The 24,524-nt window shown below is 42.5% G+C and overlaps 3 protein-coding genes across 5 annotated transcripts; 1 reads left to right on the top strand and 2 right to left on the bottom strand.

Moving 5' to 3' along the window:
• Nucleotides 1-10,449: 10,449 nt before the first annotated feature.
• LOC137001772 (uncharacterized) lies at nucleotides 10,450-11,712 on the top strand. The gene has a single exon (XM_067360917.1). The coding sequence runs from the start codon at nucleotides 10,450-10,452 to the stop codon at nucleotides 11,710-11,712; it is 1,263 nt and encodes a 420-aa protein (XP_067217018.1).
• Nucleotides 11,713-13,412: 1,700 nt separating this feature from the next.
• Nucleotides 13,413-14,807, bottom strand: LOC137001773 (uncharacterized). The gene has a single exon (XM_067360918.1). It carries the CDS (start codon nucleotides 14,528-14,530, stop codon nucleotides 13,442-13,444), a length of 1,089 nt encoding a protein of 362 aa, XP_067217019.1. The 5' UTR covers nucleotides 14,531-14,807; the 3' UTR covers nucleotides 13,413-13,441.
• A 4,576-nt stretch (nucleotides 14,808-19,383) lies between these two features.
• On the bottom strand, nucleotides 19,384-24,194 carry LOC137001423 (myelin transcription factor 1-like). Of its 3 annotated transcripts, none has more exons than XM_067360234.1 (5): nucleotides 20,220-24,194; nucleotides 20,068-20,133; nucleotides 19,755-19,979; nucleotides 19,596-19,677; nucleotides 19,384-19,498 (listed from the first exon to the last, which is right to left on the bottom strand). In XM_067360234.1, exons 1-4 carry the CDS (start codon nucleotides 20,329-20,331, stop codon nucleotides 19,619-19,621), a joined length of 462 nt encoding a protein of 153 aa, XP_067216335.1. In that variant the 5' UTR covers nucleotides 20,332-24,194; the 3' UTR covers nucleotides 19,384-19,498; nucleotides 19,596-19,618. The 3 variants fall into 3 exon arrangements, with proteins under 3 accessions (XP_067216335.1, XP_067216336.1, XP_067216334.1); XM_067360235.1 differs by having other exon boundaries at nucleotides 19,384-19,677; nucleotides 20,220-22,681; nucleotides 22,781-24,194; XM_067360233.1 differs by having other exon boundaries at nucleotides 19,384-19,677.
• Nucleotides 24,195-24,524: the final 330 nt, after the last annotated feature.

Here is a 24,524-nt window from a genome sequence, read left to right as displayed (position 1 = left end):
TTTTGCTGTTCTGACGTCAGAGTGCACTCACGAACGCGCGGAGTTCAGCGGTGTATCCGGCTCGAAGGACCAAAAAATGTTTACAAGCGCGAGAGACGCTAATGCAAAGCGGAGGATCTGTGAGGAGTGCGATAGAGACACAACGAATTTGTAATAAATTTTAAACACTATTTATTTTTACACATACATATACACTGAATAAATGTCTAATTAGTGAATACAAGATTTTAACACTCGAAACCTCCTTTTTTTTAGAAGCGAAACACCCTATCGGATGGAGCGCGAGGATACAAGCGATTCGACTCAGTCGAAATTTGCGATACTTGCGGAAGCGAACGTTTAAAGAACGCGGAGCGGTGCTACTTTTACTGCGGTGCGAGAAAAGTGCGAAAAAAGCGTTAGCAGGGTTGAGGTTGGACCCTTTATACTTGGAAAAACGGGGCTTATTTTTGCGAGTAACCAATCGTTTTGAGTCATTCAAAAACGCTCAAGTTGACCCCCACAAATTGTAGTTTATTGGTTACTCGTTTATGGTTGTTAAAACGAGTCGTTGTTGACTTGCGCGCAGGCGGAATTGGCCATCGTATTGGCTCACGGAATTTGTGACGCGTTAGTGCGCGCACGCGCGAGTGCAATTCGTGGTTTGCCGTTGGGCAGCAGACGGTTAAATGTTTATTTTGTAAGCTCTGTGTTCCCTTTTTTTTGTCCAAGTGTTTATCGGAGGGCGTCATGCTTTAATGAGCATGTAACTGTTTTTTCCGATGATTGGGAACGTTGGTTACAATAAATTTACGCGAGATGCACTTTGCGATCTCAAACAATAACTAAACTTTCATACATTTATTTTCAATAATTTCTTTATATATTTTATTTCTTTATATGTACTTTATACTATTCTATAACAATCTTTAAACCATAAAAGAATTTTTTAATAGACGGCCGAGAATTTAGAGAAATTTACTTTTATTTTAACTTTAATTATTTATTTTATTTTTATATTTATTTTTTTTATTTTTGCACAAGATATGGTCCATCAACATCAAAACAATAAAAATTACTTTTACCTTAAATTATAATTTAAAAAAACTGGTACAATAGGACTCCAGGCGACGATTCACTTAAAAAAAATCGAACGCGGCTAGTTAGTGGAACCTGAAAGGTGGAAGACCACTATTAATAACACTTAAAATTACTAATGAACTAATAATACGCTACACATACTTTAACATGCTAACAAGAGTGCAATAATCTTTGATCTATTTGACTGCATTTGTAAGATGTATTTGACTGCATTGTATATGTTACCGTTTCTCCATTAATCTTCACAGTACAGTCTTGTTAATATGCAGTAATTTAAAATAAATAGATAAAAATTTTCCAGGTGTGTAATCTTTCGATAGAGATAAATGTTAAGAAGCAAGCGTGGCTAATCGATTAAGGCGAGTGGCAGGAATATTGAAAATCTTGTGTTTGAAAACTGCTTTTGTAACATTTTTTTTTTTCGATATTTGTTTCTAGCACTGTACCATCAAGTGAATCATTAGATAATGCTTTTGGCTAAAAAATATTATTTTATATTTATTAACAATAATTGCATATGTTAAATTGCACTTTGTTGCAATATATATGTTGTAAAATGACTTTATTTTTCTATTTATAATAGCAAATCAGTATTCTTTTTAAAATAATTAGTTATTAGTTTAACATATGCAAATATATTATTAATATACGAAATATTTTTTAGCCAAAAAAACATTAACTAATTTATACTGTTAGAAACAAATGTGGAAAAAAGAAAAAAAAAGTTGCAAAAATCAAGTCTCGAATACGGGACTTTGAATCTGCTAGGCACTCGCCTTATTCGATTAAAAGCGCTTATTTCTGAGCATTTGCCCAAGATTTATAGAGAGAAGGTTACCTCAGTAAAATCGGTTGAGGGCGAGGGCAACACCACCTATAGACAAGGCCACTCCACTGAAATCACGACGTCACTAGTAGGCCATTTATCTTTCAGTTTTCTAACGTAACCTTGTGTTTCATGCGACATTAACGTGAATTTTTTAATAGTGTAGTGTGTTTTGATAAGAATTTTTTGTTGTGGATAGTTGGTGAATGCCTGTATTATTGAAGTAAGTCATAATTTTATTAATTTACCGAATTATGAACGTATTTAGAAAACTGATCATAATAGGTTAGATTTGGATCATACTTCTTTATTATTGAAATTATGTATTTCTTTTATAGCAATGCCTTTCAAATGTTGTGTGCCAAATTGTAACGGCAATTACAAAAATGTTAATTATAAAAATTACGCATACACTCTCTAACATCCTTTTAAACAATTACACAAAAAGACAAAATGATATCATAAGAAGAAAAACAATGCCAGATTATTCAATAAAGTAATTTAAATTACTTTATTAAATATAATAATAGTAAATTTTTTGAATAAAATAATAAAACAGCTTTAGTTTATGGTTTCATTCTTTTGCAATCTGGCATTGTTTTTCTTTTTATGATATCATTTTGTCTTTTTGTGTAATTGTTTAAAAGGATGTTAGAGAGTGTATGCGTAATTTTTATAATTAACATTTTTGTAATTGCCGTTACAATTTGGCACACAACATTTGAAAGGCATTGCTATAAAAGAAATACATAATTTCAATAATAAAGAAGTATGATCCAAATCTAACCTATTATGATCAGTTTTTTAAATACGTTCATAATTCGGTAAATTAAAAAAATTATGACTTACCTCAATAATACAGGCATTCATCAACTATCCACAACAAAAAATTCTTATCAAAACACACTACACTATTAAAAAATTCACGTTAATGTCGCATGAAACACAAGGTTACGTTAAAAAACTGAAGGATAAAGGAGGCCTACTAGTGATGACGTCATGATTTCAGTGGAGAGGTCTTGTCTATAAGTGGTGTTGGCGAGGGACGATGAAGTAAGGGGGGAGCTAGAAACAGCTTGATGGCGAGGGGCGATGAAGGAAGGGGAGAGCATGATGATCTCATCGACAAACAGTAGCTGTCTGAGATAGCTTCTGCTCGCCGATGAGATCATCATTGCCCCTCTTGCCGCTCGTCCCTCTGCATTTGCCCCTCTTGCCGCTCGTCCCTCTTTACGCATGAGGTAACCTTCTCTCTATAGATCTTGGCATTTGCCGTTCGCTATGTGTTTACGTCGGCTCGATGGTAGCAAGACAGAGACGTCCGCTCTCTCTCTATAGCCGAACGGCCGAGCGCACACAGACGCGTGACGTAAGCGCTTCTTACTTGTGTTGGGGCTCGAGAGATGGGAGCCCGGTAGTAGATATCGCATCACTGCCGCCAATGCTTGCCGATCCGAAGTCAGTCGGCCGCCTGCCGGGTATAAAAGAGGCCTGGCTGTACGTCTATTTCACCAGATCCTGTTCGCTGCTAGACAGCGAATATCCCTTTACGAGCGTTCTCGTGTACCGCCGAGCGTTCTCTATATTCTATCCGCTGAAGCACGAGCGTTCTCGTGCACCCACCGCGCGTACTCGGCTCCTCCAAGTACCGGTCTTCGTACACGGGCATTCCCGTGTACCCAGCAGGACCGCCGCTTCGAATCCACCTCGTACGAGCGTTCTCGTATTCCCGCCGAGCATACTCGGCTCCTCATCTTGCGAACACGAGCGTTCTCGTGTATTCGCCAAGCATACTCGGCTTCTGATCCAAATATCGCGTTTCCGCACACCGGATTTAAAGTCAAACTCCATCCGGCAGGCAAAACCGCGTCGACCAATCCGTGCCGCCGAGCGACCCGTATCGTTCGACTATCGAACGGACTCGCGACGCATCCACGAACGCGCCCACCGACAGGCGCTCCGTCGTATCAACCGCTACGACTCGATCCTACGTGCTTGCGCTAAACGTTCCGCTGATTGCACCAATACGCTTCACGTCACGCGTAGACGAATCACACGCTGCCTTGACACTCGTCACGTTTGACGAATTACACGCCGCCTTTATACACTCATCACACTGGGTGCATTCGTTTATGCAGCGGTTAGCGCATCCACTGCGTTTATCATCTGCTAGTCACGTTACCTAATTTACCGAACGCACACCTGCGTGAATAGCTGCTCGGATCATATCTTCCAATAGGAAATCTAGGCAAAACTTCAATATAATGTAAATAAAGAGAAGATTTTAAAACAAACGTAAATTTATATTCGGACAATTAAAATGTTATAAAATTTTTAGATTAGGTAAATTTTTAGATTGAATCATATTTTTATGGAGATATTGATCTATTAATTTATTATTTATTATTATGATTATATTAAAAAGTTAGGTGTTAATTTTTTGTGAATTATATCTTTAAGCACATTTTATTTAAAAATTTAATCTTCAGAAACTACAATGGAAAGAATATTGAATAATGTTATTCATTGTGCTGTGGAACTAATCAACAGTGACAGTAGCTCAGACTCTGATTTCTGGTCGGACAGTTCTGATGAAGAACTACTATTGCTGGATGATACGGTATTGTTTCATTTTTTAGTTCATTTGACATTTTAGAAACTTATAAAAATAATAATATATATTTTTAAAAAATTTAAATTTAAATGAAAAAACAAACAGCCTGTATTTGTTGATTGAGCAATTTTATTTTAAAAACATTACTTAGTGAAAACAATGTTTCGAATTCTGTCTTTTTCAAGTTCACAACAACTATAAGCACAGACTGTTTGCGTTTTCATTTGAATTTTATTTTATATGATATCGGCTTTTGAGACTATTGTATTAATGTTAAAAAAAATTATATATATAAATAATATGTATCACAACGCTGGATTTTTTTTATTTGTAGGAACGCATGAAAGTACCGAAGGTTGGCAATTATTATGGTACAATTTGTTGTATGCATGATAAAACATTTCAATCTCATTTTCGCCTTACGAGAAGTTCTTTCGAGGTAAGTAAATAGTATATAAATCAGAAGGTTGTATTTTACAAGCAATGTATGGTATAGTCCATCTTTAATTTTATAAATTTACTTTGTTTAAGATTGTAAGAAGAGCAATTGGGCTTACATTTCTACCTAATAACAATGAAGGAGGCTGTAACGTCCCCATATTTTAGCGAGTAGATTTCCACTCGTAAATTTTTGTTTTAAACTTTCTAGTTTATCACCTCTTGGAATTATCGCTCGCTGTATCAATAGCGCCCGACACATGTCGCCAGAAAGGCGCAACACGAAACCTTTCGCGTAACGTAAACCCCTTGTTGCGTTTCAGAGCGTACGACTGTAAATGATCTGTCGTCACTCTCAAAACTTAGGTCCGGATATCATCTACGGTTTTATGTTAACCATACCACTCTCAAAACTTAGGTTCGAGTATCGCCTGCAGTTTTATATAAACCATGCCTCGAACATTCGATATTCAAAAGCGTGATTACATCCATGTGCGGTCCCATTGCATAGGACAAACCTTTGTCTCTGAAGATCCAGAGGAGTATAAATACGGGCCCTGCGAGGCCGCCGAGTCAGTCAGTATTCAATTTTTCAGTAAGTCGTCAATATTCAGTCAGAAAGTCAGTTTCGGTCAAGTTGTTAGTTTTCGCAGTCGCAGTTTCAATTCTGACTCAGTCTCGGTCTAATTCTAGTTCTAGTTTCGTCCTAGATCAATACGGTTAGTTTAAGTTCGGTTTATCAATTTTATACGTTCAAGTACTTAATCCGCGAACTGCGCGTTCCATTTCTAGAACATAAGTGCTTATATGTTTGTAAGAATTCTTATTTTATAAGTTTATTTAAGTGTAATTTCGTTTATTAAACAATGTACTCTTATTTTCATTTATAATTACATTTATTTGGTTGCATTGAGAATTTTATCTTTAATTTCAAATCCTTAAACATTATTCCAACTTAGCGTGCGATCCTTAAATTCCAACGAACAATAAAAGGTAAAGACGTGTCGCGCCGAAATAACTCTAGTGCAGTGATTCCTCGACCGCAAGATAACCAGCAACAATGACGCATCTAAAGATTCATCTCTACACGACTATCAGCCTGCTATTGGAAGATCGATCCTGGAACCGATCGGGCGCCTTACGATTAGATTGAGTTATCACTGGCTTCAGGTACCATACAAGTCGACACCGGTGAGTCCGTTAGTAGCTATACTATGGGGGTTCTAACCCATGGGGCAATGAGGGGGGTGCGGGTGAAGAGGGGAAGAGGGGTATCGGATAACAGTGGAGGGGGTAATAACGTCATCGTTTTTGGAGGAGAGGGGGTAAATGTGGAGTGGTAGGGGTATCAGATTACAATAATTTCCGGAAGATAAGGATTGTTAATACAAATCGCGAGATAAGGATTCCCGGAAAAGATAAGGATTGTTTATTGGAAAGAGAACTGTTTACATCCTATGGTTTTTTTTCTACACATCAAAGTAGAGCGCCATGTTGTTGGAATCGCAATGTTTATAGTATGTAGGTTCGTGCAGGTTTACGGATTGCGTCATCGCTGTATTTTAGAACAAAAGCCCATAGCAACAGGCAGCCACGTCAACATTTTTCGGCGCCATGTTGTTAGATTTCAATTTTGTATGCAACAAAATAATTCCCGGAAGAGATAAGATGAGGATTGTTAATACAAATCGATAGTTTTAATCAGTGTCGTGTGCAACAAGCGGGTATATAAAGCATGTGAAAAATAATAGGGAACCATCAGTCGTTCGAAATCATTGTGAAAATCACTAGTTCGCTGTGACGTTTACTAGCAACGATGTTTTGCACCATGTCAACCGTGAATAATCAGATCAACGAACAGCAGAGTGCGAAGAAGCTGCAATTACCTAACGTGTAAGTTGACTCTCTTACTATTTGCACTTTTAAACTCACCGCCATTGTTACACTTTGAACTCACGCAAGCTTTTATCCACAGAAATAAAAGTAATTCACCAAGTAATTCACCAAGAAGCATGATCACACCTCCCAGAATTTTAGCTAGAAGATACCCGTTGACAAAAACCGGCTATAAATATCTGGATATCGGAATCAATATTTCTACGCCGAGCCACATAGAAATCGCTCTCGGTGACAACCATGGCAGAGAGATACATTTTACATACAACATGTGGAAGATCCTCCTGGATCAACGACATGCCATCCACCATTTCTTTAACAATGATGAAGACAAAGCACATGCATCATCTCAAACCATCGAACATGTCACGCTACGGTTTGGAAAGATAAATAATCTAAAAGTGCTGCGTCTGGAAACATCAACGGTGTGTTTAGCAATGTCACACAACACCATATATAACATGATCGCTCTCGAGTATTGTGTGGATCGTATCGTTCAATCGTTGAACAACGTCACTAGTATGGTCGACATCAAGTTCACACACTTTCGAAAAATCGCGAGCGGTGCGAAGGATCCCATCGCGGTGATACGTGAGAGCGAATCGTTCGATAAGAATGATATAATCGATTGTGAGCTGTTAGCTCAGGTCTTTGGATCGCAATAATTCTAGCATATCACATACTTTATTGTTAAAATATTTTCACCATCATAATGTATTTATTAGATGCATCTGTTTAATAAATATTATTTCAATTAAATTATTTTTTATTATCTCGACTATATACCTTTCTCACCCTATCCGCTATACCGACTTATCCTACAACGCGCGCATCAAAGTAGAGTGTCTGTTTAAATCGCGTCATCGCTGTATTTTAGAACAAAGAGGTAGCATTTGAGCGCCGTTTCTTAGAGGGTGTGATAAGGATTGTTAATACAAATTGTAGGCATCGCCATGTTGCTAGATGCGTAATCATGTTTGGAGGAGAGAGGGTAAATGTGGAGTGGTAGGGGTATCAGATTACAATAATTTCCGGAAGATAAGAATTGTTAATACAAACATGAGCCATTGTTATGCTTATAGTTAGTGTCGTGTGCAACAAACGGGTATATAAAGCGAGTGAGAAAAATATGAATCTTCAAAATCATTCGCAATGGAGAAGGAGCGCGATCTTACCGTACGAGCAGCGAATATCAAAACGACGGGAGAGTTCCTTCCATGGGACTACGAGTGCAACGAGTACCTCGATTCTCTCAAGGAACAATGTCGCAAGAGACAACGCACCGGAGTAGTCAACTCTCTGGTGGCGCAAATTGCGCGTCTGGAGGGTGTGAGGGACGCCCTGCACGAGCGTTTCGTACCCATCGGTGCTGGATACGGTGGATACGAGAAGAAGGGCTACACGTGGAAGGAGATCGAGACGGCGTTTAGGAACCGTGTGCTGACGGGTGTGGTTGTCAATCGCGAATACATCGATCCTCGTGAATTTTTTGAAAATGTAAAAAATACGGTTATCGAGCGGATCCAGGGCGTCATGGCGGAACACAACAGCGTCAAGATTAACACCGCGTTCAACGGGGAATTCGTCGCGGGCGACAAGACTGCCGTGAAGACCATCGCCACCAAAAATTGCGAGTTGTTTCCCACATCCGATCTCAACGAGTGGTACACGCGGCATGTGGAGGATGATATTCTGGCGGCTTTGGAGGAGTTTCAGGAACGCGATAGCGGATGGGCGTTGTCGCGTATCCTGAATCTCACCGTCAATGTGAACAAGTTCAATCCTCTGCACGCGGGATGCCACATCGAGTTACCGTGGCAAATTATGCTAAAAAGGGCTGTGGTCAACATGCAATCGACGGACAATGCATGTTTCGCGTGGGTGGTAGCAGCTTTACATCCGGCGGAAAAGTACCCGGAAAGAGTATCGCAGTACCCGCACTATTCAACGGTGTTGAATCTGTGCGGCATCGAGTTCCCCGTGACGCTGTCACAAATATCAAAGTTCGAGAAACTAAACGCCATCTCCGTCAACGTCTTCACCACCGAAGACTCAAAAATCGTCCCTCTGCGGCTCGCCGATGACAAAAAGGAGAAGCACGTCAACCTGCTATACGTGCGTAAAAACAACGATGCACACTTTGCGTGCATAAAGAACCTGCCGCGGTTGGTGAGCTCACAACTGAGCATGCACAAATGTAAAAAGTACATTTGCGATCGGTAAGTAAAAACACATTTATAGAATAATTCGAAACTTTATTCACAGTATTAATCATACAAATTATTACAGGTGTCTACACTACTTTTATACACGGGAGAAATTATCGGCGCACAGCGTCGACTGCGGGAAAATGAACGACTGCGCCGTCGTTCTCCCCAGCGAGGACGACGAGTGGCTGACGTTCCGGAATTACAATCGGAAGGAGCGGCTCCCGTTCGTAGTGTACGCCGATCTCGAATGTACGCTCGAGAAAAAGGTGGATCAGGACGGTACTACTTACGCCTACCAACATCACAGAGCCTATAGCGTAGGATTTTATGTAAGTTGCACGTACGATAATTCTTTATCTAGTTTTAAGTCGTATCGCGGTGAGGATTGCGTGACGTGGTTCGTCAACGAACTTCACGATTTGGCGCGCCGTGTGAAAGCGATCCTCACCACCGTCGTCCCCATGGCGGATCTTACGCGGGAAGAATCGGAAAAATTCCGTAGCACCGCGACGTGCCACGTGTGCGAGAAACCGTTTACGCCGGACGACACGCGGGTGCGCGATCATTGTCATCTGACCGGGCGTTACCGCGGTGCCGCGCACTCGTCGTGCAATCTAAATTACAAAGACTCCCACGTTATCCCGGTGATATTTCACAATTTATCCGGTTACGACGCGCATTTCATTATTAAAGACGTTGCCAATGCCTTTGAAGGCAACGTCGAATTGTTACCGCTGACGAAAGAGCGATACATTTCTTTTACAAAAAATGTTAAAGATACCATGGATCAAAAATCAAAATTGTGTATAAAATTACGGTTTATTGATTCGTTTAAATTTCTCAGTACAAGTCTCGACAAATTGGCATCATATTTAACTGTGGATGAATTAAAGATTACACGATCGGAATTCAATCATTTATCCGCGGAACATTTCAATTTGCTTACTCGGAAAGGTGTGTTTCCCTACGAGTACGTCGACAGCGTCGACAAGCTCCGGGACACAAGCCTGCCATCGCGCGAATCGTTTTACAGCTCGCTCACCGGAGAAACGGTATCCGAGAGTGATTACGCGCACGCGACAAACGTCTGGCAAACTTTTTCGATCGAAGATCTAGGTCAATACAGCGATTTGTATCTAAAAACAGACGTTCTTTTGTTGGCGGATATTTTCGAAAATTTTCGAAACATGTCTATAAAGAGTTACGGTTTAGATCCCGCTCATTATTACACTCTACCGGGATACACGTGGGACGCTATGTTGAAGTACACGTGTGTAAAATTCGAGTTGCTCACGGACATCGATATGGTACTGTTTGTCGAGCGCGGTATACGCGGTGGTCTCAGCCAATGCTCCAACCGATACGCCGCCGCCAACAACAAATACATGCCATCCTACGACCCATCGGAACCGTCGTCGTACCTAATGTACTATGATGTAAACAACTTGTACGGCTGGGCGATGTGTCAACCGTTGCCCTACGCCAAATTTCGATGGGTCGATGATGTCGAAAACTTTAACGTAATGTCCGTTGCATCCGATTCGGCTACCGGTTATGTGCTGGAAGTCGATCTCGAGTACCCGGTGAATCTTCACGACGCGCACTCCGATCTGCCGTTCTGCCCGACGCGCGATAAGCCGCCCGGCAAGCGGGAGATCAAATTACTCGCCACGCTGTGCGATAAGCAGCGTTATGTCATCCACTACCGTAATCTGCAGCAATGCGTGCGACACGGTCTGCGAATTGCAAAGATTCACCGCGTACTGCAATTCGCGCAATCTCCGTGGCTCCGCGGATACATAGAACTAAATACACAGTTTCGGACACGGGCGACAAACGATTTCGAGAAAAATTTATACAAATTGATGAACAACGCCGTTTTCGGCAAAACCATGGAGAATGTGCGAAATCACACGGATGTACGACTCGTTACACAGTGGGAGGGACGGTACGGAGCGGAGGCTATGATCGCGAAACCGAATTTCCACAGCCGAAGCGTGTTCTCGGAGGATCTGATCGCCGTAGAGTTGCGAAAACTCGAAGTGAAATTCGACAAGCCGATCTACGTGGGTATGTGCATCCTCGACATATCCAAGACCTGCTTGTACGAGTTTCACTACGAGTACATGGCGCCTCTCTACCGCGACAATTGTAAAATTATGTACACCGATACCGACAGTCTGATATACTTTCTGCACTGCGAGGACGCGTATCGGGATATGAAACGTGATATATCCAAATTCGACACGAGCGACTACTCCGAGGACAACGTTTACGGTATGCCGCGCGCCAACAAGAAAGTACCCGGTCTGATGAAAGACGAGAACAACGGCGCGATCATGACGGAATTTGTCGGACTGAGAGCGAAGATGTACGCGTTGAGAGTCACCGGTCAAAAAGACACCAAAAAGGTTAAAGGTGTAAAAAAGAGTGTAGTCGCTAGAACGATAACGTTCGACGATTACACTCGGTGTCTCAACGCCGAAATCGAGCTGACGCGGCGTCAATCGTGCATCCGCTCAAAGTTGCACGAGGTGTACACCGTGTCGGAGTCGAAGCTCGCGCTCAGTCCGTACGACGATAAGCGGCACGTCGTATCCGGTTCCACCGACACTCTACCATGGGGACATCGCGAGATACATTTGTAAATAATGCGTAGTAATTTATATAGTTTAATATTTTATGTATTATTGTTATTAGTTTTTTAAATGTATATATATTGTAACATATTGTAGTAATAAAGAACACCATTGTATATATATATATATGTATAATAGTTTATCATAATACAATGTAAAATATACACAGTTTATTACAATACATCGTCTTTATTTATCCAAGAGTTGTGCGAATTGTCGAATCCCAACCACTTTACAAACACCTTATCGTCCTTTCGGCGCAACACCTTCTCCACGAGATAAACGTCGGGTTGAGCGGTCTTGAGCAATTTGTGCTCGTAAAAGCCTCCCGCGACCTGATCTCCGCGATAATCTTTAATCAGATACGTCACAGGATTGGTACGTTGCACCGTGGCGATCTTAAACACCTCCGTCGACCAATTCGGCGTGTATCCTTTCTCGAATACAGTTTTGAATTTGCTCACGCGCACCGAATCACCCACCCTGAATTTCGCCGGTGCAGCAATTTTTATGTTACTGTACACGGTGTTCAAGAGTCCCTTTGCGATCGCGGGAGTGACATCGATCGGACGCATACCGATCGTACGATGTTTACGACCGTTGTATTCCGAGACCAATCGCGGTAAATCGTCGATCCACTTGTACGATCCCGCGAGCGTAAAAAACTTCCACATTTCGTTCTTCAACGTGCGATTGAATCGTTCCACCACCGAAGCCTTCATGACCGAGTATGTCGAATAATGATTGATGCCGTGTTTCTTGACAAGATTTTGGAAATCTCTGTTGTAAAATTCTTTTCCATGGTCGGTCTGCAAGTTTTTCGGAATTCTCTCCCTAAATATCGCGGAAAATGCTTTGGACGTTTCGATTCCACCTTTGGTCTTTAAGGGCACGGCCCACGCGTACTTGCTCAGCACATCGATAACGGTTAGAATGTAGTTGCAGCCGCCGTTGGATCGCGAGTACGGTCTCATCTCGACAATGTCAGCCTGCCACAAATCGTCGTATCCTTTCACGACGACTGGCCGACGCGTAAAGTTTCTTCTCGCCGGTGCGTGGAGCTCGTCCACGAGCGATCTCCTCTCCAGGCTCACCGCTTCCTTCTTGCTCATTGTGATTCGTTTTGCTTCTTCTTCTTCATCGCATCATCGTAGTATTCGATGAAATTTTTGCAGCTTGTTACGACAGTGTACTAGAAGACTCCGAGGAGGAATTTTCGGTGTTTTTGAAAGAATCTATCCTACCGATATTGATGCAAAAGTTGTGCTCTTCCATCGAGTAGCGCCACACTCTCGTCGAGGAGACCTCTCAGATCGTGAATCTGTCGTTCCAACGCCACGTATCTGGTCTCGATGTAATCGTCGTGGTCTCTCTTCCAGGTCCGCTCGGTATTCTCCGAATCTTCGAGTCGCGAAAGTACTTCTCGCTTAAAATTTTCACAGAGCATACGATCTCGATTCGCACGATCGCTCATAAGCTTGAGGTGATGATCCAGATGCAGCTTGTTGACAGCGTCGGTGTCCGCTTCAGGGTCGGCGAGATGTCTGATCACGCGTGACTTGGCATTGAAAACCTCACCATCCTTGCAGAGACAATTCTCGCGCACGTAATTCTTCGAGACTCCGCCGCTCTGTCTCGTCACCCTGACGCTTCCTCCTCCTAACTGTAGTCCGAATTTGTTGATAGACATTCCTGTAGCATCACACGAGCAATACTGGCGATAGTTGAAAAGCTGTGATCAATTTATAATCAGACCGGCTTCGCGCAGTTCCTCGATAATCGAGAGAAACTCGTTATCGTGCGCGTTGTTTCCCGCCTGACGGGAGGCGTCCAGTAATCGAAGGCGATCCACCAATTCGTTCGGATCATCCCAGTGCACGTAATCGACCGCGTTGTCGGTCACAGTCATGGTCTGTGGTACGTTACACTTGGGTAACGTGCGACCCACACCTCTCTTGTCGAGATGTGCAACACCTCCACCTTTCTTAGATATCAGAGGTGTGATATGTTTGTATTTGTATCCTTTGTTTCCCAAAACAGGTAAATGCGCGTTATGACCGCGTCTGTGAGCGTTAGTAGCGAGTAGTATGCTCTTGTACTTTTGTTTGTCATCCTCCGTACACAGCGTATCGTCGGGAAGTCTTTTGAATATTAATTCAAACAGGCCGGGTGTGCCAGCGTATTTCACACCGTCCACGATCACATTGTCGTCTTTATCAATGTCGAAGGTCTTGTCCCCGAGAAACGTTCCCGCATCGTTGAAGTATACGCCGTACACGTTGTCGATCCCTCTCTTCTTGTCACCGCTCAAGAGCTCCCCGATGTACTCTTGACCCAGCGGACCCATTTGGCCGTACAGAGCTTCCCGACCATCGGACGTTTGCATCGTCTGTCTCACGGATGTTACGAAAGACGGGTCCGTGGTTTCGAACACGTTTTCGGTCGGTAAATATGTCGGCGCTTCAAACACCAATTTTTGCGGCTGGAACGGAGTCGAGGCTTGTATCGGTGGCGTCAATGGGGTCCGCATCGGTGTCGTCAACGAGGTACGCTTGATTTTCTTCTTCTCAGAGCTTGTCCGCTTTCGTTTGATGTCCGGTTCGTTTTTAATCTCGAGATCGTCAACCGAATCATCGTCACTCTTGATGTTCTCGACGATTCGTTTCAACGGTTCTACGATCGGTTTCAACCGTTTCTCCAATTGCACCTCTTGCTCCACTCTACCCGTCTTCAACGTCCGATGCTTCTTGCGAATCGACTCGCTCGTACGAGCGATTTCCTTCGCGATCTTCTCCCTCTCGTCGATATCTTTCGTGTCAAGCGTCATCGTCAACGTCTCGAGAACAACTAACCATTCCGCGGTACCGCAAACTCGTTAAAACCACGTCTGTAACGTCCATCGTTAATCGCACTATCCTTGTCTATCACTAAAAATCCGTACTTGTGCTGCCAACATGCGTGACACAATGTACCGAAATCTTCGTACGTCATGTCCGTATTCACATGATCGTTGTAGACGTGCTTAAGGTTTGTTCCATCCTGCTTGAATATTACGAGTAAATTCGCGTTGTCGCGCACGAGATGTTTCGGTATTTTTTCATACGTTTGGCATAGATAAAAACAATCGACCTTCGAATGTCGACCCATAGCAAAGTACTCACGTATCGCATTCTGCTTGTCGCACGCTATATCGTCGAAGACGAATACGGAATTCGGTAACGCCTCGCTGTGCGGTACAATTGTGTTGTTGTCCGAGAATGTAAAGTAGCCGATTTCATCGATCGATCCGAGCAATCTTTCGAGATATCGATACTTTGGTTGATTCAACGATTTTGAGTACACGTACACGTTTTCGAAACGTACACCGTTCGGACTTTCCAGCAGACTAATCATTACATTGGTTTTACCGCAATTCGAGGGACCGCAAATGATACCGCGTATCGTGTTTGGCAGCATTTTACCGTGTCTGCACGCCTTCTCACAAACCCCTTGCGTCTTATCATCCATGTTTTTCACACGGATCGTGTACGGTTGTTGTACAAATTTCATTTTTTTTTACCAGACTCTTTCTCATCCTTGTTATTACGCGACGAGTGCGCAGCATCGGTTGTTGGAAAGAGCGGTACTGGTTAATGATCGATACGCGCCTCCTATTTATAGGTGAGCGCTGTCGAAACACACCTCAGTTGGAAATATGATTTACACGCGATACGTTAGAATTCGCGCTCTATGAAACGATACAAGGGTGCCGGTTTACTGAACAGTGTGATAAATCGACTACCGTTGGAGCTGCATATACCCGGCTACCAATTTTGCGGGCCGGGGACTCGTCTGCGGAAACGACTCGCGCGAGGGGATCGAGGTATCAATCCGTTGGACGCGGCGTGTCGCGATCACGACATCGCGTACTCGCAAAACCGCGAATCAGCGGACCGCCACGCAGCCGATCGCGTTCTCGCCGATAAAGCGCGGGTGCGGATCACCGCTGCGGACGCGACTCTCGGTGAGAGGGCTGCTGCTACCGCCGTATGGGCTGCTATGAAAGCAAAGACGAAATTGGGGATGGGTATGACAAAGAGAAAAAAGAAGACCAAGAGGAGAACGCTTCCGACGGCGAAACGCGGTGGTATGTTACCGTTGTTACCGCTCTTGGGAGTCATCGGTTCGCTTGCCGGTGGAGCGGCGGGTGTTGCAAAGGCGGTGAACGACTCTAAGGCCGCGCGACGACAACTCGAAGAGACGAAACGTCACAATAAAGCAATGGAAGGACGGGGGATTTATCTCGCTCCGTACAAGCGGGGCAAAGGATTGAAGAGAAAAAAAAAAACGTCGAAAAAACGATAGAGATGCCCACGGGTGCCACCACCAATCTACAGTTGTTACAAATAGCGAAGCGTATGCGAATACCGTATTTCCGAGGTGTCTACATGCGTAACGCTTTACCCGACAAGATACATAAAAATGAGAGCGGTATCGTGAATTTGGACGATGTCGACGGGCCGGGCACGCATTGAGTGGCGTACGCCAAGAGAGGCGATCGCGCCGTATACTTTGACAGCTTTGGCAATTTGCAACCGCCGAAGGAGCTTACACGCTACCTCGGAGACACCGATACAACGATAACGTACAATCGTACGGTCTACCAGACGTACGATCAAACGATCTGCGGACAATTGTGCCTCCTGTTCCTTCAGAAAATAGATATAAAAATCGATCCACCATCGATCGACATCAGTCGTCGATGGAATCTCGACAATGTCGCTGACGCTCACTCTAAGCGGTAAAAGCAGCGTTCTCACGGTGGATTATTTTCCACCGATAGACTTGAGCGATGGGGACTACGAGCTCGGCCTAACCACGATGGAGACCTACAACACGATTCCGAACGTGACGGTAGCGAACAATAAATTTTATTTCGACGACAATGACGAAGAAATTACAATTCCCGAAGGATCGTACGAATTGGACGCCATTGCTTCTTATCTGAAACGCGCGATACTGCAAAAACGAGGAAAAAGCGAAGAGCAAGATTATCCATTGTCACTTCGTCCCAACGTTAATACCATGAAGAGTGAAATCATGTGCGCTTTTCGAATAAATTTCGCCAAACCGAATACCATCGGACCGCTGTTTGGATTTTCGACGGGTCGTATACTGGAACCGAGAAAGTTGCACGAATCAGATTCCTCGGTAAACATCGTCAACGTAAACATTATTCGAGTGGAATGCAGCATAACCACGGGTGCGTACGCCAACGACAGGTCGGTGCACACGATACACGAATTTTCACCGAACGTGCCTCCGGGATATAAAGTCTCGGAAACACCGGCGCAAATCATTTACCTTCCGGTCATCGCGAGGAGCGTTACCGATATCACCTTGCGTGTGGTGGATCAAGACGGACGATTGATCGATTTTCGCGGAGAGGAGATTACCATCAGACTGCACCTGCGGCGACGTGGTGCGAGGAAATGCTCGTGTTGAACGAACAGCGAGTGATTGAGAGAACAACGAAAATTGGGAAAACATCGCCATTCAAGAGGCTCAGTACGACAAACGTAAACTTTTTAAAATCGTTGGGATTCGTTGTGAGAAACGTTTAAAGAGATGGATATACTCGACATCGCTGACGAGCCCGTCTTCGACGAGCGTATCGTGAAATATGAGATGCACACGTACAATCCGTACGCTAACACGACGTTGGGACACAGCGACGAGATACGAATACCGATACAGCAACAGGATTTGTACACGTTACCGTGTGAGAGTTTTCTCTACGTTGAAGGAAAACTCGTTACTTCTGCCGATGAGAATAGAGATAACGTGTGTATAATGGGAAATAATTGTGTCGCGTTCATGTTTGATGAAATGCGATACGAGCTCGACGGAGTTGAAATCGATCGTAACAGAAACGTTGGAATAACGAGCACGATCAAAAACTATGTATCGCTGACGACGGAGAAGAGCAAGACGCTGAAATACGCATCGTGGAATCCGGATGGATATTCGTTGCTCGATGGAAACTTTAATTTTTGCGTTCCGCTCAATACTCTTTTAGGATTCTGCGAGGACTACAAACGGATTGTAATCAACGCTCGTCACGAACTTGTATTGATACGATCGCGCAACGATAACAATTCTCTCGTTGGACGAGCCGGTGCGAATCCGACGATCGAGCTACTCAAGATACAGTGGCGAATGCCTCACGTATCTCTGAGCGAAGTCAACAAGCTGTCTCTTCTTCGAACTTTGGAAAGCGGAAGATATCTGAGCGTGTGCTTCCGTTCGTGGGATCTGTACGAGTTTCCTCTGCTGCAGAATACAACGAAGCATTCCTGGGCGGTCAAAGCTGCGACGCAATTGGAAAAACCGCGATACGTAATCTTTGCTCTCCAAACCGGTCGAAAAAACGTACTGTCTGAAAACGCTACGCAATTTGACGCTTGTAAACTCACCAATGTGAGACTGCATCTGAATTCAGATTTTTATCCGTACGACGACATGAATTTGGATTTCGACAAGAGTCGATACGCTATACTGTACAATATGTATGCGCGTTTCCGCAAAGCTTATTATGGACAGGACGATACATATTTGGACATCGATGAATTCTCGAAAGCCGGTCCGTTCGTAGTCATAGATTGTTCGCGACAAAACGACTCTGTCAAGAGCGCCACCGTTGACGTGCGAATAGAATTTGATTGTAAGGAAAATATACCGGCCAACACCACCGCCTATTGTCTCATTATACACGATCGAATGGTCGAATATAATCCGCTGAACAACATTGTGCGCAGACTCGTGTGAAAAGTTATAAATTGGAGATGCGTACGCGGACATGTCAGTTTTCCGACGGTCGACGATGATGTCTGACGTACCAATTTTCGTCGATCTGCAAGGTTACGCGTTCAACAACATTTTTATCGTGAAAGAGGTAGCGGTACTTCGCGATGGCGAAACGTTATCTCATTACGTATTTCGTGAACACGTACCGTGGTATCTGTTGACGAAATCGGAAAAATCGCTGGCGTGTTGGTTACGGATACACCACCACGGCTTCCGATGGGAAGATGGACACGTCTCGTACAGTCAGATGAAAAGTCTTATCAACAATGCCATTGGTACGGAACCGTCTCTGATATACGTGAAAGGACTCGAGAAGAAAAAGTAGTTGTGCGAGATTTTGGAAGATGATGTAGAGATTGAAACAATAGATGCGGATTACGAAGATATCGCACGCCTGACGAACTTGGATGTAATCGGAACCTTGCGCTGCGCGTATCACACGAGACATTGCGCTATGCGGAATGTTTGCAAATTGTACAAGTGGTGGTTTGAGCGTAACAAACGTGTAAAACAACTATGATTTATGCTAATAAAATGATGTGTATCACACTCGTATGACTTTTATTCCACCTTTTACCCATCACATAATCCACCATATAATATGGTCTATTGCTTATCTCGCAGTAAAATAGGACGTTGAATAGGATGGGGAAAGAGTCTGGTAAAAAAAAATGAAAAATTAATTTATTTAATATAAATAATATTTATTAAAAAACTAAAAAAATATATGTACATTTGAGCGAACAGAATTTTTTCAATTGTATAAAAAATGTTTTTCCGACGCCTTTCCACCGCCGCCGCATCGATATCTCTCCGCTTGCCTCGTTTCCACCGTTCTTTCCTCGCGAGGAATCGACTGGCGAAACCGACGACTTCGAAAGCGCGCCGCAGGAACCTCGCCCGACCAAGTTTTCCTCCGACTCTTCTTCTCCACCACCACCTGTTTGAACTGCAAAAAGTCAAAATTAAAAATTAATGAATTAATTAAAAAAATTTGAGTATGAAAATATAAAATCGAAAAAATTTGTAGTGTTAAATCAACTCACCTCTCGATTTTCTTCTTTTTACTTTACTCCCCCGTTTGATAATTGTAATCGGGAGAGTAAGAAATCACAGGGGGGCTGTATCCTGTGAAAATTTTATTGTTTAAAAAAAAATAAAATTCGAGCATAAAAGTAACTGTAAAAATTTTCAATCTTTCTTACCTCTGTCACCCATTCCCCATCCGTCTTGCGCGTAGCCTTCCTCATCCCCTCCTTCATAATACCTCTCCTCTTCCTCAGTCTGTAATTCCTCTTCCTCAGTCTGTAATTCCTCTTCCTCAGTCTGTAATTCTTCTTCCTGCTCTTCCTCCTCCTCGCGAAGTGAGCTCGTCGATTCGTCGCTCGCGAGATCGACGAGCTCAGGCGTTAGAACAATTCGAGCGCGAGCTGAAACATTAAATTTTTTGTAAAATTTCCTAATATAAAATCGATGCTGTTATTTTATTTCATATAAATAATGTATGCAGCGACTTACACGAGGGTCCGGCTTCGTCGCTCGCGAGATCGACGAGCTCAGGCGTTAGAACAATTCGAGCGCGAGCTAAAACATTAATTTTTTTTTTGTAAAATTTCCTAATATAAAATCGATGCTGTTATTTCATATAAATAATGTATACAGCGACTTACACGAGGGTCCGGCCTCAGGCGAGGTATCTGCTCGACGTCTTACCCCGAGACGTCGAGTAGCTCGCTCGTCACGGTTTTGACGCGTACCACGCACCACACCCTCCACCACCATGGTTTTTTTAGGTGTTGAATGTTGTAGCGTTCCTAAAACAAAAAAAAAAATGATTTTAATTTTTTAAAACTTTGTTTTAATATTCATAATACAAAAAAAAATAGAAACTTACCATTTTTTACCGCACCATGATAGCAATTCGACAGCCTGATGATATAGCCTCCCACATCCTCTTCCTCGTTGTCGTTGAACGCTCGCCTTGTCTCGATTATTTCGCCAGCAATAATCAAGAGCTGCAGATAAATCGAAAAATGTCCCAAACGGAATAAAACCGCGAGCACCGCACTAGGGCACGCACCCGCAAACTTTGCGAATACCGCATAATTATTATCGTCGTTGTCGGATAACGATGATAAATAATTATCGATGTATAGCCCGTTTAAGTTACACGCCAATCGCAAACACGAATCAATAATTTTCCGCAAACTAGACATTTTTAAAACGAATAATTAGCTCCCGGATGATTTCCTACGTTCCACTCGAGCCTTGAGAAGTTAATACGTCGATGCAATAGTTAATCCCGGCTTATATACCCTTACATCAAAGATGCCGCTAAATCTTATTATAATCTAATTATGTTCACAGATAGCTAACATTTGTATCGATATTTGTATCCACTATAGTTTACAATAATATGTCGAAGACGAGATAACTCGCTCGACAGCAGCATTTCCTTTTCGAGGAACAGTAATCGTGGATCTAAGGTTTCGCTAGGACGATAGGTGCTAAGCTATTCGTCGCTAACTAACATTCGTATCGATATCCACTATAGTTTACAATAATATGTCGAAGACGAGATAACTCGCTCGACAGTAGCATTTCCTTTTCGAGGAACAGTAATCGTGGATCTAAGGTTTCGCTAGGACGATAGGCCAGCGTATCATATTTCCATTTATTCAACGTCTATCGTACGTCTTTGAACCTCTATCGAACGTCTATCGTATATCTTTTAACGTATTGTTGAACGTCTTACGTACAACTTTTAACATCTTTTGTACATCTTTTCAACATTACTTAAACCACTTTTAACATCTATCAAACGTCTTTTAACGTTTATTACTACAGCGAAATTGACGTTTTTGCGTCGAGCTGTATATAAGGTGTGCGGAAGAGAGAAATTTATCAGTTCAAAGTGTGCACGCGGTGGAGAAAAAAGTATAGAAAAATGGAGCGTGATCAGAATAGAAAAAATTCCGAATACGAGAAGTGTAAGGATTGCGGAGTGTACCACAAGCCGATAGCTGTGGTCGAGCCTCGTCCGAGAACGACTCAAGCGCCTCCCGTCCCTCCTCGTAATCGTGAAAGGCGTTAAAGGCTCGGTTGAAACAATTTTTTTTTTTTTTTTGTAAAAAACGTATAGATGAAAAAAAATATGAATAAAATTTGTTAATACTAATCTTATTGCAATTTTTTCTCCTTTCACCTACCATCCTTAAATTACATATTAAGTTTAGATTAGAGTTCCTATTAAATTTATATTTTTACCGCGGATAATTTGTATTAAGAAGAAAACATAAGTATATTATTGGTGTTTAGAATAAATGCATAACTTAAATAATTCACTCTATATTATTCGCCACAATTAAAAGAAAAAAAAATGATAGTCACTGGTCCGCTCGTTTCCTTCTATCGTGTAGTGTAACATGACGCGCGCGCTTATCTCGCAGTAGGATAGGTCAGTGAATAAGATGAGGCACAGGAATAATAATTCAAATTATTTTATTGATAAATAATATTTATTAAAAATAATTAGTTCCGCATACATGGTTCAGTGTTGTATACTCCGTTATCCCGGTTCTGCAAAAACATTGTTCATTCTTTTCTTGCACCGAGGTGTTGCGTACTCCGTTCTCCCGGTTCTGCAAAATGTGTACGATCGATGTTTGATGTTGAGGAGTTGTGTGTACTTTGTGCAAATGTATCGATGTCGGCACCTTCTCTGGATGCATTTTTCTAATTTTTTCCAGTATCGCTGATCTATACTGCTTCGGTATCATATAATATATGTAGTCATAATAGTGTGAAGAGATCCTTGATATTAGACTATCCTGAGCGCATAACGAGCACAACTTTTCCATCAATATCGGCAGGATAGATTCTATTAAAAACGTCGAAAATTCCTCCTCGGAATATTCTAGTACACTGTCGTCAATTTCACTCGTCTATTCGATAAATTGTTGTCGAAATATAGTATCCGGAATATATGGTTTAATGAATGCAGGAAATGTTGTATACTTTTCAATTATTTCCTCACTGCTTTTATACTTCCTTCTACATTCCCGACATGTTGTTAACCAATCTGTGAGAGTACTCAGATTTTCCTCTCGTAAGGCGAGACTGTCTTCCATCTCTGTAATAAATAAAAATTATTAAAATAAAAAAATATCCAATTAGTTATTACGCATTCGAAAAATGTGTATTAAAGATATTTTAAAAATGTGTACTTTACCTATTTCAGTTTGCACAGAGTGCAATCTTTCCTGTACGGTGGGGGCCCGTCGATGTGGTCACGCTGCCACGACTGGTTGTAGTGCAACGAGCACCGACGATAACCTTGCACTTCCGGATCCGCTCTTAAATGATCCGGTAGCCTATCCCACACGTGATCCACAAACCGAGCAAAGTTTTTTATAAGAATCACTTTCGGCACGATTTCTAATTGCTCCGCGGACAAGCTCAGAATGTCACGTTCGTCCAATAGCGCGATGAACATTTCGACTGTTATACCACTCGTTCTTCGCGGGCCTTATATACCCGCTTGTTGCACACGACACTGATTAAAACTATCGATTTGTATTAACAATCCTCATCTTATCTCTTCCGGGAATTATTTTGTTGCATACAAAATTGAAATCTAACAACATGGCGCCGAAAAATGTTGACGTGGCTGCCTGTTGCTATGGGCTTTTGTTCTAAAATACAGCGATGACGCAATCCGTAAACCTGCACGAACCTACATACTATAAACATTGCGATTCCAACAACATGGCGCTCTACTTTGATGTGTAGAAAAAAAACCATAGGATGTAAACAGTTCTCTTTCCAATAAACAATCCTTATCTTTTCCGGGAATCCTTATCTCGCGATTTGTATTAACAATCCTTATCTTCCGGAAATTATTGTAATCTGATACCCCTACCACTCCACATTTACCCCCTCTCCTCCAAAAACGATGACGTTATTACCCCCTCCACTGTTATCCGATACCCCTCTTCCCCTCTTCACCCGCACCCCCCTCATTGCCCCATGGGTTAGAACCCCCATAGTATAGCTACTTCCGTTCCAAATTCATTTGCATGGGAAGGTTTAAAGTCAAAATCTGAGCAAGAGAAAATGCCAGATACCGAAGTAACATCTTTGCGTCCAGACTCGAATTGTAATTGTCGTTTCGTGTACTGTATCTTGGATAATGCGTGCTTGAATAGAAATACTGGCACGATATTGTGCCTCAATTGTTATCACGATTTATCAAAACCAACGCGCAATGATTTCGAACACGTCCTCGGACATCATTTGAATATCGGTTCTATAGTTCCATTAGCAAAGTGTCGTGTTTGTGGCCAGAACGTATCTCAACCTTTTCCAGTGCGTCACTGTCTCGCGTGTCTCAATCATTTTATAAGCCTAACAAATCAATTAACTCGAGAAGGACGAAGTGTTGTTAATCTTCCCGATCCTACCAGTGTGCTACTTGGCGGAGGGCCGGGAATACGTACGTTAGTTATAACCAGCTTATTAAATCAACCATCTGATTAATCAAACCCTAAATAATTGATATGTGTGTGGGGAAACGTTACGTTTGTCGGTCGCCTCGATTGGAATATCTTTATAGGTACTCCTTAGCTAGTTGCGTTCGTGAAACCAGCTTCGTGAATCCTACGGCAAAAGAGCGTCTTTGCAACGAATGCATCGCTAGCGAGCCGATCGAATATAAAAGTTTATTCGTAGTTTTAAATGATAGGCATTACGCATCCGTCGGGCGTCGCCGCCCAAGATTACATTGCATTATTTGCCATCGCTACCTCGCGTTGATTCAACCGATTTCCGAGTGTTACGAATGCGAAGACAGATACCTTAATTATATGCAAAATCTCGCTGAAAACGGAGGAAGTTTTTATGATCAGCGAGATCCAATGTTACTCCCTTAAATTTTCGGCTAATATACATTTGATGCATTCTAATGGTATTAGGCG

Source organism: Linepithema humile, chromosome 8 (genome assembly GCF_040581485.1).
Source record: "Linepithema humile isolate Giens D197 chromosome 8, Lhum_UNIL_v1.0, whole genome shotgun sequence".
Classification (NCBI taxonomy): domain Eukaryota; kingdom Metazoa; phylum Arthropoda; class Insecta; order Hymenoptera; family Formicidae; genus Linepithema; species Linepithema humile.
This window is presented reverse-complemented; position numbering and strand designations above follow the sequence as displayed.